This window comes from Tribolium castaneum, chromosome 2, assembly GCF_031307605.1.
Source record: "Tribolium castaneum strain GA2 chromosome 2, icTriCast1.1, whole genome shotgun sequence".
Taxonomy (NCBI): domain Eukaryota; kingdom Metazoa; phylum Arthropoda; class Insecta; order Coleoptera; family Tenebrionidae; genus Tribolium; species Tribolium castaneum.
Genome location: NC_087395.1, coordinates 24710049 through 24728884, shown reverse-complemented (window position 1 = coordinate 24728884; position 18836 = coordinate 24710049). Strand labels below are relative to the sequence as shown.

At 34.0% G+C, this 18836-nt stretch overlaps 1 protein-coding gene across 1 annotated transcript; it reads right to left on the bottom strand.

Annotated features, from left to right (window-relative positions):
* Nucleotides 1–13157: 13157 nt before the first annotated feature.
* Msh (muscle segment homeodomain protein) lies at nt 13158–17338 on the bottom strand. The gene is given in 2 exon segments (NM_001039406.1): nt 13158–13723; nt 16982–17338. Coding segments are annotated over 2 exon segments (699 nt in total). The 5' UTR covers nt 17268–17338; the 3' UTR covers nt 13158–13310.
* Between the last annotated feature and the right edge of the window lie 1498 nt (nt 17339–18836).

The following is an 18836-nucleotide window of genomic DNA, read 5'->3' as shown; positions in this document are numbered from 1 at the left end:
GTTTTGGCCCTTTGTCCGCCAACTCCCATTCACCCATGCCCATTAAGTGGGTGCGTATTTAATGTCATTATGACATTCTGCGGCCGAATAAATCTCGACGTCTTCATAAAATTCCGTAGAAAACAGTCACAAAACATAATTTATGTTGCGATTTGCGACCTCAAATGCCCCACAATGGACATGAACTCGCACTTTTTAACAAATAGAGCCGTCATAATATCGGACTCATTCATTCGTTCCCATTCAACGGACGGCTCAAAGGCCCAGCATGGACGAAATGGTGCGACCCATGGGAACTCCACCACCATTTATCTTCATTTGTTCGCGGCGGTCAAGGTGCGTCGCGACGCCTCACCGAACGAGATGGAAAACGAACGGAAATGGCGCCGTTATCTCAAACACGACGTACTAAAACACTGACTGGGACTCTATTTGAAAATAGTTTGTGTAATTTCCGCTCTCGAGCCACTTGTTATAATGTAATAATATAGCGCAGATAAAGCGCCCCTTCGGCGGGGCGGCCCTTGATACACTGGAAAAACAATCACACTCTTTATGAAACCTACCGACTGCGCCAATTAAAAAACGAGACTTGTTTCTTAGTTTGATTGAGTTGTTGGATGGTCCTAGCAAGCGGAAGCCGTTAATATAATCGGTGTCATTTGGCCGATTGCCGCAGCTAAACTTGTAAACCAGCTAATAAATTTTTTTTGCAAAATTTCATCGGTCGCTGTTTACACGAGTCGTAAATTATCTTGTGGCCGAAAGGATTATAGAGTGCTTGGTGGTTTTAAAGGCAATAAACTAGTCTAAAATTGTCTCCCGGTGTACAGCCTAGGGCAGATGCAACGCGAGTGGTGTATTGTTGGCTGCGTGTGCAAAAGTGTCCGTTTTTGCGAACAGCGTAGGAGGTGCGAGGGGCGGTCGTGTAGTGAATAGAATATCGTTCCAGAGCGCCCTCCAACTTTCCAGTCGCTCTTCTCTGGCGTAGACGGGCGTCGGGACGGCGTTTTCACTCCAGCTACAAATGCCCGAATGGATGGTAGGAAATTACGGGACTACTATCTTTCATTTTACGCCCCAAAATTTCTTATTCCAATTTCCTGTTCGCGTCTGTCAGTTGTTATGAGTCATTTTCTGATAAGAACTCGTAGCGCGACTATTATGCAATAGAACTATTACACAAAGAGCTTATCGCGCATTATATGTCATGCGGTGGGGAATTGCCGTTGCCAGCACTGTTTCTCGCCTCGGTTGGTGCGCCTGATTTCACGCCGTTCTCGCAGGTGCCTTTGTTACCTACATGCCATTGTTGGCGGGGCGCGATTGTTTTTACACCGACTCTAATAAAGGCACAATGACAATAACAATTATTATTATAACTAATACCTATAACTGGAAGAATAAAGAAGAATCTTCATATGGACGTTTCTTGTAGAACATCCTACTCATGGATCATGATATACCTTATTTAAATTAATAGTCCAATGCATACAAAAGTAAATACTTTTGCAGCTTTACACCACATTTACGTCAGGTCAGGCCAGGTCAGGTCAGGTCACACCAATACCTCGGAGTTAAAAAAATTTCTTAAAAATAGCAATTTTCTGAGTAACCTTATTTCTACAGATATTATACGAGATTATAAGAGATACGAGGTCGGTCAGATTAGAGCAAAGTTGCGTATTTTTATGCTAAACCTTTATTTAAAAAAAAAATTGATGTGTAACTTTTGAATTATTTTGTAAAAAAATAGAAATCTGTAATTTTCGATTTTATTTTTTCAAGCGAAAACTAAAAGAACTAGACGTTTTTACCTAGGACATTCTTCAGGCACTTTTTTACAAGGATTCTAAATCTGTCATCGCATTTTCCAAGGCGTTCTTGATGTCAGAGTTACTACACTCAACTTTGGTATTTCTTATAGAAGCAATATTCGCTTTTTCTATTTTTGAAAAGTATTTTTATTTCCGATTACAACGATGTATCACATGACATGATTGAGTTTCACATGCTGAGCAAAATGAAGAAAAAAGCATTTTCACGAAGAGTGCTTTGAACGTCAACGATTTTGTTTTAAACAAACTAGATTTAGAGGATCTGGAAGGTTCATATTTCCGCCAAGCTTACTTATTTATTAAAAACTAAACGACATGATACGCTAGAATTTTATTTTTCGCAGTTTTTGAGATATGAGCAAAAAACCAAAAAAAAACTGTTACCTTAATTAAATCTTCAAATATAACTTTATCAATAATTTTTATTTTTATTTACCAACCTCTTTCAATCGGTTTAATCTTAATAATTTAAACATTTTTAATTACATTAATTAATTAATAATAATTAATTAAATTATTTTGATTTTTATATATTCTACCCAAATTATTTTTGAGAAAAAATTTATTTTATTTCTTAGGCAATTTCTCGCTTTAAAGCTAAAAAATGACTACCGAGAATATCTGTTCACAAATGAAACTTTGCTAATAAATAAAAAAACACTCATAAAATACATAAAAAGCTATTGTAGCTTAGAAAAATTAAGCGCTTAATAAAACAAGACAGTTTTACAAATTCTGCTCGCATATTTAATAGGACTGTCAAAATCTAGTTTGTTAGACAACATTTTTGACGTTTTTTCCAAAGCACTCTTTGCAAAAACATTTTTTCCCTAATTTTACTCAGCATGGAGATTCTATCATAACATGTGATACATCATAGTAATCAGAAAAAAAAAAGACTTTACAAAAATACAAACTTGAAATATGGCGTCCATAAAAAAACAATGATGAATGTTGTAACTCTGACATCAAGAACGCCTTGGAAAAGGCAATGACAGATTTAGATGGCTTGTAAAAAAGTGCCTGAAGAATGTCTTATTTAAAAACGCGATGTTCTTTTGTTCAAAAAAAAATTCAAAATTTTGTTTTTTTTTCATTAATTCAAAAACTAAAAATAACACATCAATTTTTTTTTCAGATAATTGTTCAGCATAAAAATTTGCAACCTGGCCCAAAAACCGACCTTGTATCTCTTATAATAACTGAGATTCCTATGACGGAGCTCGAAAAACGGACACCCTGTATACTAATTTAAGACCGTGAACATGCTGTATAAAAAAGTAGAAAATAGATATTCTAAACAAAATTAAATAGAACCCGTTTTTAATTTAAAACTTAATATAAAATGTACTTAAATTGTTGAATTACAGCCACTTTGAAACATCTCTTTTTAATTTTTCACATAAATATTGATTTAAACAAAACACACTAATTGCCGAGATTTGGCCGAAAGTTGTACCAAAGGAGTTGATTTTGCGTGGTCTTATTTCTTGGGTCATTATTTCCGGTGCAATGTCGTAATTATGAACAGATTTTATTTTCGTGGCGTTGATTGCGAGCTCGTCGCTGTGGTCTATTGACTTTAGTAGGTTTTAAATATGCATGGAGCAGTAAAGGCACGTTTAGGGGTGTCGTATGAAATGCATTTCGTTTGCAGTTGTGTGTAAAAACCGCTCCCTCGCCGTTATCAGTGCGAAGGTGTGAAGGAGATTCCCCGAATCGTTTAATAAATAGTTATCGGTCAGCGGTGCCTCGGGGTGAGAGTATCGTCCGCTAATGGTTCATTCTAACCAATTGGTCTTCTGCTCCTGGAGATAACGGCTGTCTTCGGCCGGGATTTATAGCCGAAGCTACCGTCGAGGTTTAATCATAATAACGTACCTACGCCACTGCCGTCAATTTAAATAGGGCTTTGCGTTATTTATTGCCCAGTTGGAAACAATAGATTTGTCGACGGTCCGTCACGACAATTGTGACGGAAAAGTTTTCGGCTTCGGTCGCAATTATAACGAGTTTAATATCGCGTTCGTTCCGTTTTATCCTCAAACCTTTCTGCCCGTACCTGTCCTATATACCTGTCCGGACTAATTAGGAAATAAATCAAGATACCTCAGTCCGCGCTACCAGCTTCAGCTCCGGGCTTACCGGTGGTACACCTGGTCGGGTAAGGAGGCTTCTAACGGCCGGTTTTACATACTACACCTCCAACGACGCTGATCGCTAAGGAAATTCAAGGAAAATGAAGTCATTATTTTTGCTATTTAGGTAGCAATTAGCGGCGAATTATACATGGGATGCTTTTTGCTGGCTTTCCCACATCGAGAACATCGGCTAATTAATAGCGAGGATTGCACAAAGACGGCCACGGAAACAAACGACCATTTTGTTGCGCTGATTGCTGGATAAATCTCTACCTTCCACGAACCCAACACGAAGCAAAGCCAAACTGCACTCTACATTTTTTAAACAAAATTCAAACCCAAAATCACAACAGCTCCAGATTTTGGGAAATGATGAGAAAAAAAAAAGAAATGCTCCATTTATAGGTGCTACCTACATTTTTCGCTTCGATTTTTTATGAAATGACACATTCAGCAAATTCCCTTTTTCTACTTTTTTTTTCTTTTTTTTTCCTTTTTCTTTTTTTTCGGTTTCGTTTTTTTTTCGGTTCAAATTATTAATTTCAATTCACTATCTGCGCTCAAATGCCACAAAATTGCCTAAATTTCGAAATTAATTTTTTTGGTACAAAAAGTGCGAAGTAGAAAAAATATTGTATGATATTTCATTTATAAGGCAGTTTGTCGCATTTACTCAATTATGGCACTCCTCACTGCGCTCGTCGTGCTCTAGATTATATATATGTATATACTACTTTGGCCAAAGGCATTTAAAATTTAATTCCTCCCAATTCTGTTGTGCTATTAGGTGTAATAATTGGGCAGATGCTTTCGAAAGCTCTGTGTTAATGAAGCTCGTGTGGTTCAATCAGCGCGGTGCCTTTCGTGGCTTCCGGCCAGCAGACTGTCAAAACAGCTTCAGCTCTTATCAGCAATTTACCTGCACTTAACAAGTAAACTCCCGTTTAGCTGTAGATAAGCGAAGTTTTACGCCGCAGAACATGAAACATAATACCTCGAAATTCGAGACAACACGAGATAAAATCGCGATTATCCGACCATTGGGTCCGGTCTATTTCCATTAAAAGCGAGTTTTATTCGCCATCAAGTTGGCCAAGTGTAATTTCGGAATTTGCGTCGTCGCATCGTTGAATGTCAAAGGTGTCGAATAATTTTTCGGAAAAAAACCGGAAACCGGGATTAATTCAAGAGGAAGCAGCTTAACGTTTAACCCCAAAGGTCAGAATTACGGATCAATTATACACCATTTCGTTGTTTGTGTCCAAAAGGAAATGACTCGATGGCTCTTGTAATTATCTAAGCGAAATTTAAAGCTATTGTATTCAGTGGTAAATTATGCAGGTGTTTCTGATTTTTCGATTATGGGGGGGAATTTTTCGGTAAGGCGCGCCACAGCTGCGGCTTATTAAGAAAAAAGGATTGTTTTTTTGATTGTAATTAATTGCCGGTCCGGCTGGCTTGTAATAAATTCGGAGCTTGAATGGATCAAGTGTGTCGCTGCTTGCTTCTTTGTAAAAGAGCAAATTTGTTTGACCGTAACTAAAACGAGCGCTTTCCACGTTTGATATTCGAGATTTGCATGCAACGATTCAGAAAATATAATTCATTTTTAGTGCCGAACGGGGGCGCCGACCGCGAGCCGACAAAGCGCCACAGAAAAAATAGAAAAAATTCATACCGGCGAAAAACGCTTTAGTATAGCTAACACTTTCACCAAATTAAAAGCTTTTCCTTTTTTGTTCGTTTTAAACAAATATTCCAATGTTTGACGAACGGAAAGCTCGCTTTTACCCTCCAAAAATTAGCCAAAAATTAATTTCAATCTTTAAAATTAAATTAAGTCAGAATAGAAAATAATAATGTGCTTTAATCAAAGTGTAAAAATTATTTATATCGACTGCAGTTTCATTTTCTTTGCGTTCGCGTTTTGCACAATTTACACTAGGGAGTGGACGCTAAGAAACTACAAGGCTTTTATAACTGTTTTTCTCTAGAATAAACTGATTATATACTTACATAAATAAAATAAAAGAAAAGACAGAACCAAAAAAAAGCCAAAGAAAATTACTCAGCCCTTCATCCAATTCTGAGATTCATCAAAATTAGTTTTCACGAGTTTTCTGTCTCAGGGTCAGGTTTTCTGAAAAGAATACTTGTGTGGCGGCAATTTCTTGTAATTTTAGAAGTTCTCGTAATTTTAGTTGAACTCAGAATGGGCGATTTACATTGTATAAAAAATTTTAAAACTCTTGCTGTATTAGAAGTTAAAAAGTTTCGAATGTAGACACTGAAAGAATAACTTTTAAAAAATTCGTCAAAAATTAATTACAATATCTGTCTTGTAACGACAAAATTATTCTAAGTTAAAGAAAAACCTTAGAATAGGAAATAATAATGTGCTTTATCAAAGTTTAAAAATTACCTCCTCATTTTTTTATAATGTTTCTGTATATTTAAAAAAAACGAACATATTTCTCATTTCTAAGCATTAATTAATTAATGAAAAGATAAAACCGGAAAAAAAACAAAAGAAAAAAGTTAAGAAAGAAGATAATTGAAGTTTGAAACTTTTGCAGCGACTCATATTTTCAGATTCTGAGCTAATTAGAATTATTCGAGTTAATTTAATTAAGTTTAACCCAAAACAATACTTAAAACAATTACTTCGATTGTTTAAGCCTGAGCCAACTTGATAGATAAGATTTCCTCAAAAACTAAAATTTTGACAGCATTTGACAGTATTTATGAAAAGAAGAAACTAGGAAAGAGAAAGAACAAAGACATAAAAAGAAAATTTTCCAAAATTAGAAAGTGTGAAGTAAGTCAGAAAAGTCTAAGCCTGAGCCAACTTGATAGATAAGATTTCCTCAAAAACCAAAATTTTGACAGCTTTTTTAAATAATAATAATAATAATAATAATAATAATATTTATTTTATTTTCAACTGGTGAAACACCCAATTACAGAAAATAAACTTAAACTTAATGATCGTGCTGCAAGCAAAAACTAATAATTTAAATAAACTAAAACAAACTAATAATAATACTATAATAATAAATTAAGAAACAAGAACTAAAATTAAATTTTACCTAGCCACTAAAGTAACTAATTATATGATTTTTAATGTAATTAAATGAATGAAAATGAATATCACAACTACTGCTAATTTTGTTAAAATTACTACACATTACATATAAAGGTGATTTTAATAGAACATTCGTATTACAACTGCAACTGTAAAAAGTCATGGGATGCCGTGAGTTAATTCTAGGAACCAGAAAAATTATCTTATTAACAAGAGCAATACAGTCAATCTTGTTGTTTAGTAATTTATGTAAAAATGCAATACTTGAGATAATTCCCCTAACTTCTAGAGAATTGATATTAAATGTCCTTTTTTGACAGTATTTATGAAAAGAAGAAACTAGGAAAGAGAAAAAACAAAAACATAAAAAAAAGTTTCCAAAATTAGAAAGTGTGAAGTAAGTCAGAAAAGTCTAAGCCTAGCCAAGTGACCGATAAGATTCCCTCAAAAACCAAAATTTTGACAGCTTTTGACAGTATTTATGAAAAGAGGAAACAAGGAAAGAGAAAAAACAAAAACACAAAAAAAAAAGTTTCCAAAATTAGAAAGTGTGAAGTAAGTCAGAAAAGTCTAAGCCTAGCCAAGTGACAGATAAGATTCCCTCAAAAACCAAAAGTTTGACAGCTTTTGACAGTATTTATGAAAAGAAGAAACAAGGAAAGAGAAAAAACAAAAACACAAAAAAAAAGTTTCCAAAATTAGAAAGTGTGAAGTAAGTCAGAAAAGTCTAAGTCTAGCGAAGTGACAGATAAGATTCCTTCAAAGACCAAAATTTTGACAGCTTTTGACAGTATTTATGAAAAGAAGAAACAAGGAAAGAGAAAAAACAAAAACACAAAAAAAAAGTTTCCAAAATTGGAAAGTGTGAAGTAAGTCAGAAAAGTCTAAGCCTAGCCAAGTGACCGATGAGATTCCCTCAAAAACCAAAATTTTGACAGCTTTTGACAGTATTTATGAAAAAAAGAAACTAGAAAAGAGGAAAAACAAAAACATAAAAAGAAAAGTTTCCAAAATTAGAAAGTGTGAAGTAAGTCAGAAAAGTCTAAGCCTAGCCAAGTGACAGATAAGATTCACTCAAAAACCAAAATTTTGACAGTATTTATGAAAAGAAGAAAATAGGAAAGAGAAAAACAAAAACATAAAATGAAAAATTTCCAAAATTAGAAAGTGTGAAGTAAGTCAGAAAACCGACAAACGGAACAAAATTTTCATAAAAAATTGTTGAATTTTTATGTTTTCTAATATAGTTTTCTTCAGTTTGCTTGAAAGTGGGAGCGGTGTTGTAAAAATCCTTGTTTGGTTTTGATTTCCGTTGTTTCCGTAATTGGATCAATTGGCTATCAGATCCCTCTCGTAAGTGGTGGCGTGTTTGTTAAAAATCGTCTGGCCTGCTGTATCAGCTACCGTATCGGAATATTTACATTCCAAACAACCTCAACTTTGTTCTATCAAATTTAATTATCCAAAGTCGGGAATTCGGTCCGAAGCAGCTTCGTCCGTTTATCTCCCGTCCCATTAATAAATTTCATTTTATTGACTCGTTCCTAAATTGGTCGACTACCGTGCGGCCTCCACGTCCACAATTTGCGTAATTAAAATTAACATTATAATCTCCCGAGACGGCCAATTAAAAGACGTGTCGGATATTGAATAATAATCGCCACTGCTACTAGAGTTAGTTAAGCGTTACGAGAAGCGATTTACGTAAATTAAAGAACTCGACGGCAATTTGTGAAATTATTTCGCAGAATTGCGGCCGAGAGTGGGAACGCGAGAGAAGTGGTGGCCGACTCGAGCAGCCATTGTGCGAAATCGAACAAAAATAGAGGAAACACTTCTCAGAATTTAATTAATTAGCTTTATCGCGCTTTCGATTCGCAACTAATCCGAGAGCAACGCCCGCTCTATTTCGGCCCCCCTGTATATGAAAATTCGCGAAGGCCGCTAGATCCCGCCGCTCATTATCTCCACCTTTGAAGCTAACCGCTACGTTTAATTCAGAATAATTCGTCGACAATCCTTGAATGTTATAAATCTTTCGCCCATAATAGGTGTGAAGGCGCGATTAATTTCTAGTAATCAACTAGGGTCAAGAACTCGCATTGATCTTCACTTTTATTTCACGAATTTGAATTGAAAATTTATTCGGCCGCGAAAAGAGCAGCGTAATCGGGCCATTGTTTGGTAATTAACGATTTACAAACTGTCGCAGACTGCGTCAGTTGATTGCTTCCTCGACTGTGCCTCAAAAAGTCAATTGCGCCCGATGGAAATTTCAAGGATTGAGTCCTTAATTCCCGCGTTAATTTGTGTTTTAAATGAGTTGGAACGTGGAGTAAAAATAAAAAATTCGGTGGGGCCGATCGTCGCTGCGATAGGAGGAAAGTCGTCGTTACGTCAGTCGATGTTATTTCGTTTCAACTTGTTGAGGACGTGTCTGGGAATTTCGACGCGACTAACGAGAGGACCATTGCTTTTCCAAAACACGTATCTTCACGATTTGGCTAATTGGAACAATAAATTGTTGGTACGGTGTCCAGTTTTAATAGGCTGATTGTCTTTCGTCCCATGGCATCTGTTTGGGCAACCAGTGGCCCGGCTGAGTCGTCGAAGCCACTTTTTCCACCTTTTTTGCAATTAATTTGATGGCTGAGGATCGATGGATGGGTGGAGGAGAGTTTTATTACCCGTGTCGGCCACCGATCGGATTTATTCCACCACTAAGTCAACAAAATCAAACGCAAAAGCTTAACAACTCCGAGACAGGAAATGCCGAATTTTGGGTAACAAGGCCCTGAATTACTTAACATAAATCAAAGAAGCAATTTTCGAAGTGAATCAACATACGTTGTTACACCTTGACACTGTATTTGCCAAAGTTTATAAGGGAGTAATCAAAATCACTTGATATTACCTACCTATTAAAAAAAAAAAATTGAAAAAAATAAAACACAAATAAAATAAAAAATTTTGGAATTATATTTTGAGGCATCTATAAATTTAAAACTGATTACAAACTCAGACATATAAAAGAATCTCAGAACAAAAAATTAACATAAATTAAAAGTTTAGACAGTTTAAACAATTTTAACATCGACAGATCAGAAAAAAATCAGACTATAAAAATACTAAATTTTGAATAAATCGAAGGAAACGAAAAGAAATTTGAAGAATACAAAAAATAGAAAAACTCAGCATCTGAAAAAAAATCGACTTTTCGAAACCAGTACCTAAGTGAACTCAATTTAATATTTTTTTTAAACTGGTTACAGAAGTACAAATAACTTGAATTAGAGAAAATTTAGGATTTAGAGGGTTTAGTCAATTAGAACATCTTAATAAATGCAAGGCAACTTTATAGTTCAGACGAACAAAGTTTCGATTTTTTGTTTTTTTTTTGGTTTTTTTCTTGAAGTAAAAATCAAATTTTGAGGACAATCTGGGACAAATTAGAAGAAGAGAAGTATAAGAGAATTGAACAACAAAAAAGACAATAACAAAATTAGCTGTACCCATTGCTTTTATTATTTTGTAGATTATAAGCTATCAGCAATTGAAAAAAAAAATTTAAAACCAGTAGATCACGGAAAAATCACGGAAGAAAAAATTACTTTCAGATCTTTCACATACGCAGCGAAAATCACAAACAATCTCTTAACTTGAAAGGAATTTGACAATTTTAATAAGAAGCAGCAAATTTAAGACACTAGGTTTCAAGCTGTTTTTTTTTTAAATAAGTTCATCCAGCAATTTTTTTTAAGTTTCTCAGAATTTAAATGTAAGAGAAAAATAAATTAAATTTTCAAATTGAACAGGTTTATTATGCTTAAAAGTGCAGATTAAAAAATTAGAAACATTATTGTGCTGTTCAAAATAGTATTTATCAGAAATTAAAAAATATTTTCTGTAGCAATATTTTTCGTTTTTTGTAAATGAACTCAAGGAGCTTGTCTTTCCGTGCCAATTTGAGGCAGTAATTGTGTAATTATCCTTGCGTAATTATTTAATTTTTTCGCGAGAGCAACTTGGACGTATCTGGTAGCTCGAGATAAGCATCTCGGTTAATAAATCGTCCGTTATAGAAATGGAAACCATCGGCGAATGAATCAATTCAGTGGCAGTAAATTAGCAATCTCATAGGCCCTCCTCAATCTCGGTTCTTCTCGCCTTTGCCGCGAAAATCCATAAATAAAAATTTCGAAAGAGGATTTATCGTAAAGTAATTAGTTTTCGAAACGGCAGCTCGAGCGGCCGTTGTAAAATAACAAGATCACCTCCCGAACCTAATTTATAACCCGTAAGAATGCGGACTATTAATAATTTAAATGTTAATTTGTTAATTAATGATACAAATTGCTTTCTGAAATGTGTTTTATGATTTCCCAATAAGGCCTCTCGGCTTTAATTACCCGACTCGTTGTTTCTTCAGATCTAGATCAAAGCGACTTAACGATTGTCTGACTCTAAATTCGTTCATTTTTGCGCTAATTGGCTCGCCAATAAAACCCACATTTAACCGCATCCCATGCAACCATAAACCAAACTCACATTTGTTCCAAACAGAAACAAACTCCTTTTCTGACTTTTTCAACTCGAAAATCAGTTTAAGCTACGGAAAACTATAAGTTAGGAGACGAAACGAGATTTAAAACTGCGCCCAAAAAAGATAGTATGGTGAGAGCGCTCGTTTCGGCGCCAAATCGTTTTAAATTAATTTAAATTCAACCAGTTACTAATTATTTGGAAAAAACTGCAGAAATGTTAAGCTCTGCCAACTAAAATTTTCATAAGAAACACGAAAAAAATATATTTAAATATTTGCGCTTCGTCCCGTATTTTTCAAAACGCTGAAAGTACGGTTGAAGATACAAGAAAAATGTTTAGAAGAAAGTTGTAGAGAATTAAATTTTCTTTAAAAAAGTCCGTGAGACTAAATCTCTATCATCAACGGTTTAGGCCCTAAGGACGCTCAAAAGCGCTCAAGCGACGGATTCGTTTAATTTTACCGATGGTCAAGTATTTTTAAGTTAATTTATGCCAAAACTGAAGAAGATAGGAATATGGTGTCGCGGACTTTTTTATAGGAAATTTAATTTTCTACAACTTTGTTCCTAACACTTTTTTTGTACCTTTAACCGTATTTCCAGCGTTTTGATAAATGTGCGACAGTACGCAAAGAATTAACGCCTAGGACTATCAATTTGCGTTCCACCTTATATTTTTGCAAACGCTGTGAATTCGGTTAAAGATACAAAAAAAGTGTAAAGGACAAAGTTATAGAGAATTAAATTTTCTACAAAAAAGTCCGCGACACCATATTTCTATCTTTAACGGTTTTTGTATAAATTAACATGCAATACTTGACCACCGGCAAAATGAAGCAAATCTGTCGCTTGAGCGGCTTTGGACGACTTTGGGGCCTAAATGGTTGAAGATAAAGATATGGTTTCGCAGACTTTTTTGTAGGAAATTTAATTCTCTACAACTTTTTTCCTAACATTTTTCTTGTATCTGTATCCGTATTCGGAGGGTTTTGATAAATCTGAGGCAGAACACAAATTAGTAATAGTTTGAAATTTTTTCAAATGTAGTTTACGGTAGAATTTTTGCATTATCTTTATTTTTGCTATTTAGAATTTAATGTTCTATCTGTATGTATTTTTTGTTTGCTTTGTACTAACCGTCAAACAAATACAACTATTTTTTTTAAATTATTGCTCTGAAAACTTAGATGGTAATGAATCAGCGCTCTCTGGCGACATTAATGGAACTATCGAACATGAGAACGTTTTATTTGTGCGTCGTTTCATATCCTAACCTTTAGATATCCGTAGTTAAAATTTAAAACAAACTGTACCAATTGTTAAAAAATTAAAACCAAAAAAAAAAAACCAAAAAATATAGGATGTTTCATTAACAAACATAGGTTTGTACCTATTGTAGCTAGGTAATTTTGCACCCTGTATGAATAAAAACAATTTTAAAGAATTTTAGGAAAGACTTTTGTAAAAAAAATATAAAAAAATCGTGTTTTAATGTTTTCTTTTGGAGAAATTATTTCTGAGGACCTCAATTTTTTAAATAAAACCCACGTTTAAAAACAAACATTTAATAGCATCCTATGTACATTATAATACAACGAAATTAAATAAACCTTTGTACATCATAAACAAACACATTTATACAAAACAGGAAAAGTCTCTTCAGTCTTATGGAAAGATTGCACTCCGCCACAACCACTCACTGTCATTGGGGTATGTTGAGGATGTGCCCCGGCGCCCCCGGAAAGGCGAAATGCGGGGGCCGGTGCGCCATGGCCGCCAGAAAGGGGCTCACTAGGGGCGGCGCCCCGCCCGGGAAAATCCCGAAACTGGGGGGCAAAAGCGGCCTCGCCGACAGCCGCAGCTTCTCCAGCTCGGCCTCCTGGAGCCGCTTGGCCTTCGCCCTCCGGTTCTGGAACCAGATCTTGACTTGGGTCTCCGTCAGCCGCAGCGAACTGGAAAACTCTGCCCGCTCGGCTATGCTCAAGTACTGCTTGTCCCGGAATTTTTTTTCAAGGGCTAGGAGCTGTTGCGTTGTGAAGGGGGTGCGCGGCTTTCGGTTGGGTTTGTGCTTCCGGAGGGCGCAGCGCACGATGGGGGGACCCGTGGGGGCGCTGGCTGCAGCAAAAAGCACGTGTCAATTAAACTGAATGGGAAAAAGCGGTGGCAATAGCCGCTCGAAACAAGATAGCAAATAAATTTTACATGCATTGCGCAGATATACCGTAATAATCGTTTCCAATTAGATTTAATTAATATCGTACTAGCACTCGATCGCAATAACAAGCGCGCATCCAGATAAAAACAAGCGAATGACGCATTATTTATGAGAATAAATCAATACGTACAGTTGGAATAAATCAGACGTTAATTGCGTTCGACACTGTTAGGACAAAGAATGCGTTTGTGTGAAAGGACAGCAGCTCGCACAAAATCTAACACTCAACAAATTTGCAAAAGAAATAACGTTTAACTTAAAAATTTAAAAAAATCGTCCAAATAACAAAGTTTAAAATTTTTATTTTATTTTTTTATTTTGTAATCAAGTAGGCACCAAATTCATCCGTTAAAACTGCCTTTGTTCTAAAGCAATAATTTGACAAATTGTTTGTAGAATTTTAATGTTCTTAAAAATAACTTGACAGGAGAACAGTTATTTTGTGACCGACTGTACTCAAATTCAAGCTGTGTGAAACTGTCTTTTTCTGTTTAAAAAAGAAAGTTTTTTGGCATTTTTTATGTGTGAATCAATTTGGAAGAAACAAAAAACTTTATTTTTATTATTATTTTTATTATTTGGGGTTGTTTTTGTTGGTTTTAACAAAACGCTCACCGAGATTTTTGTTTATTTATTTATTTTATGGATTATTTTTCGGCCTTTGCCGGGATTTATTCTACAGTAAAACAAATTAATTAAAACTGTTTTTTTTTGTTCAAAATATGTTAAATTTGGTCTTGGCGTTTTTCGTGTGTAAATCAGACTTCAATTTAAATAAAAATTTGCCAATATTTTGTAGTGTTTTATTTTTAAAAATTATTCTCAAAAAATTCAAATAAAGATATTAAACGTGAGAAAATCTGATATGATACACAATTTGAGCAGCGTAAAACTGTCTTTACTGTTCGGAGTTAGAATATATCAGATATTGCTTGGTATTTTTCGTCAAAATGTAATCAATTTAATTAATCGAAAATTATTTAAAAAAATATTGAATATTAAACAATTTAGCAGATTACTTGTTAACAAATGACTTGTTTTTTAATTCAAATAAAATTCGAGTGTGTAATAGTGATTTTTTGTGGGATTTTTTTGTGTAAACCAGTCTTTAATCAAAGTGAATCCAAACGAATAAATTAAGATTCTCAAATTGTTGCTAGAGGATTAGATTTAAGATAAAAATATAATTTAAAACGTCTTGCAAAATGATTAATTCACGTTCTGTGAACAGGTACTGAAAGGAATTCACTTTTGATAAATTCAATTAGGCTTTTAAGAGTAATTTATGCGAGATTCTTGAGATTTATTTGAATAAAAGGAGTAATAATTTCAGGAATTTAGAAGGTAATGATTTATATTTAATTTTATTTAAATTTAGTACAACTTTTTGTCGGCAGGCCACTCTTATTTAAAAGCTGATATTATTAAAAAAGCAAAAATTGAAAAATTTTGTTCTGTGTAACTCAGGCTTTAATTAGGGTGAACTAAATTGCAGATTTCCAAAAATTCAAATTTAATACATTTCAATAAAACCAAAACGCTGCCAACTTGATTTTAAAATCGCAGGCCATTTTGATGAGAAACTGAATGGTATTCTGTCGTAAATTTTGTTCCATGTATGGCATGCTTTAATTACATTGAACTGAATCTCTGAAAATCCAAATTTGTTCTGTAATTCATTCAAATATTTTGTGCCTTTGGATACTGATTACCTAAATAAGTGTACTGAAAGGAATGTAATTCTGATAGAATCAATTAGACTTTTAGTCGTATAGCAAATAAATTCGACATTCCAGAAATTTATTTAAATAATCGCAATTTAAGGAATTTAGAAGGTAATAAACTGTAATGAATTTGAGTTACTTTTTTGTGTGAAAATGCAAATTTGTCACTGAAGTAAATTAGTGTAAATCGTAATTGATACATTTATTTTACAAATACCTAATCACATTCTTAATAAAACCTGTATACAGGGTGTCCCAAACAAATTTGTAAAAGGTCAAATTATTACGAAAAAATATAGAAAAAAGCCCCTGTATCACCTAAAACTATTTTCAAGGCAAAATACAGGATTAGACAAAGATACTTAATTGCTAGTGTTTTAGAAAAAAAAAATAAAAACTTGTTAAATGAAAAATTATAAACACGGTGTTCCCTTTAAAAATTTTAAGTTACCCAAGTTTTAATTTCTTAACCGCAACTCTCTAAAGATAATTTTGTTAAAAAGCATATACATTTTATTATTGATCTTGGTTTAGATGTAATGAATAAAAAATTGTTTTCCGCAAAAATGTCATAATAGACCAATAAATGTTTAGTTTATGAAAATCCACATCCAAAAAATCGAAAATCGAAACTATTGATTCGATTTTTATCTTCTACAGAGTATTTCAGAAATGAGATGAGAAACAATACTACATTCTTCGAACCATAATCTGTGCAATGACATATTCCTTGAAAAAAAATCAAAGTGTTCGTTTAAATTATAAGAGATTTTTTTGTATTTCTTCTTAACCAGCTCTATATGTAGAAATAAGTACGCAAACTGTTAATACTGTTGTGTTAAATTTTATTTACCTTTCCGTTTATTGTAAATTAGATGAAAACGAAAATAAATTAAAACACCTACTCAAATTTTGTCACTGAGTGTATAAAAAGAAAGCAAAGGTGCTTGGTATATATTTGATGAAGCGAAATTAAAATAAAATTGAGAAAATTTGTTCAATTAGGAATTTCTTAAAATTATTTACATTTTCACATCAAGTTAAGTAGATAAAACTAAAATACGAAGTTTCGCCAAGTTTTCTTTGTTAAAAGGTATCCAAAAATATTTAGGTAACAGACAAACAAATGATTTTAGTCTTTGGTAATTGTGAAAAACAGTGTCAAGTTATATTACAAATGACGAAAGTTTTGATAAGTTAGTGTATTAGAGACAATTGATTTTATTAAAGATCTAGGCGTATTTTTTGGTTACAGTAAGTAACCATGGCTTTACAGAAATGTCGTACTGTTCATATAGACTTTGTTTTTTATGTAAGCCAACTAATGTAACTGATATTTTAAGTATGGTTCACTTTAATGTTACAATTCTCTTTTAAACGGCTTATCTTTGGACGCAAATAGTTACTTATTTATTGTCTATTGTAAAATCTTACTTTGCGGGGAGGAGGAGCGCATGAGAGACCCCCAGGCGAATGGCCACTGCGGGTGCCCCAGCCTGGGCACGGAGGGATGCAGCGGCTGCGGTATTAAAACGGTGTGAGCGGAACTAGGACTCAGACTCTCCCTGCCGTCGGTGTCGTCGTCGTCCACCGTGATATTCTCGTCGTCGTCGTCCCGATCGCTCAGCCTGTGCTCGTCCTCCTCGTCCTCCTTCTTCGACAGCAGCGACTCCACGCTGAAGGAGATCTTCGATTTGATTTCTGTTTTCGTTTCTTCCATCTTTGGCACTCACTCATCAAAACTCACTCGAGACGTCGTCGGACTGTTGCTCGCAGCGGACTGAAACCGTGGCGGAGAAAGCGTGGTGAGGGAGCATGCAGTCGAGGGCGTGGAGTCACAACGGACTCCTCCCTCTCGTTATTAGGCAAAACGAGCGGAGAATTGATGACCCGGGGATAGCAGCTTTGACTGGCGTGATTTTCGCATATTATATTATTTGTCGGCTGCGTTTGCTGTATTAATTTAAATTGATTGAGGGCCGCAGCGCCCGAGGGGCCACGAATGCACAGGGTGGGACAGTTGGACACAGAACACTCGGTATACTGTTTTGCATAAATAGGCACAGACGCAAAAATCAACACTAAAACTTTAATGAAATTGTGTTTCTAAACAGCTGGAGATAAAAAAATCTATTTGCTCTACGAGAAATTAATAAAGTTACTGAGGATGATTTAAATATTAAAACCGAAACTAGTTTTTTTCTATGATCTGTAATTGTGCTTGTTACTAATTTTTTATTTCAGCTTTGACGACGCTAATTTATAAACTGAGCGAATTTTTGAGTAGCAAATAAACAAATAAAATGTAGGAATTTTAGTACAGTCGGTTATTTTGAAAATGTCGTGCAAATATTGCAAATTAACGCAACTCTGTGCTTATTAGCATATCATTTAGGTAAGTATCGGAAAATTATCAAAGGTATCAGGTACAGCAGGAGGCAAAAAAATCCAAATTTTATGACGCTTTATTGAAATTGTGTTCAGATTTTTATTCTACAATAAATAATAAAAAAAGTTTAGCTTATGCAAAAGCTCAACAACTGCAACTGTACTTGTTTTTTATTTTTTATTCCAGTTTTGAATTTTGAATCAAATTTTTTGGTAACAAATAAAAAAATTAAATAATATGAAAGAATGATGGTACAACCAGTTATTTTGACAATGTCATGACACTATTGCAAATAAACGTAATTTTTTAAATTCTATAAATTTTGTAATAATTTTTATTTCGCTGTACTAGCTTTTTATGGTAATTACATACTCTTATTACTCGTAAACAATAGAAAATAAAATGCGTATAATTTTTCAGTCACTCAGTATCTAGATACTACCTTGAAAAATCCTAATTTAATCATGAGATACAAAATATTTTCAGTTTAGACAATTTTTTACAAAAAGCAATTACTTAATTAAACTCTTTTGCAAAAACTTTAAAAAAATTTTAAAAATTTAAGTGGCAGATCGTTGTCAGTTTAATAATTTCTAATCAAGGTGGCATGTTGGTTTAAAATTAAGTTGGCAACATTGAAAAATGTAGACACAAACGATTTACAATTTCTTGTTTCTGTTTATTTATTTTGCTAACTTACCTAAAACGATATAGAAATTTAACCACTGACAACTTGATTTAGACGTAATAATATACTATGTACTTCTTTTTTATGACTTTAACGTCAAAAACGGTAAAGTGGCTTGTGAATTCTAAAATAAATTGGCAACAGTAATGAATGTAGCAACAGAAGATTCAAGATTTCACAATTTTTACATCTTCTGACTTCGTTTTTAATGT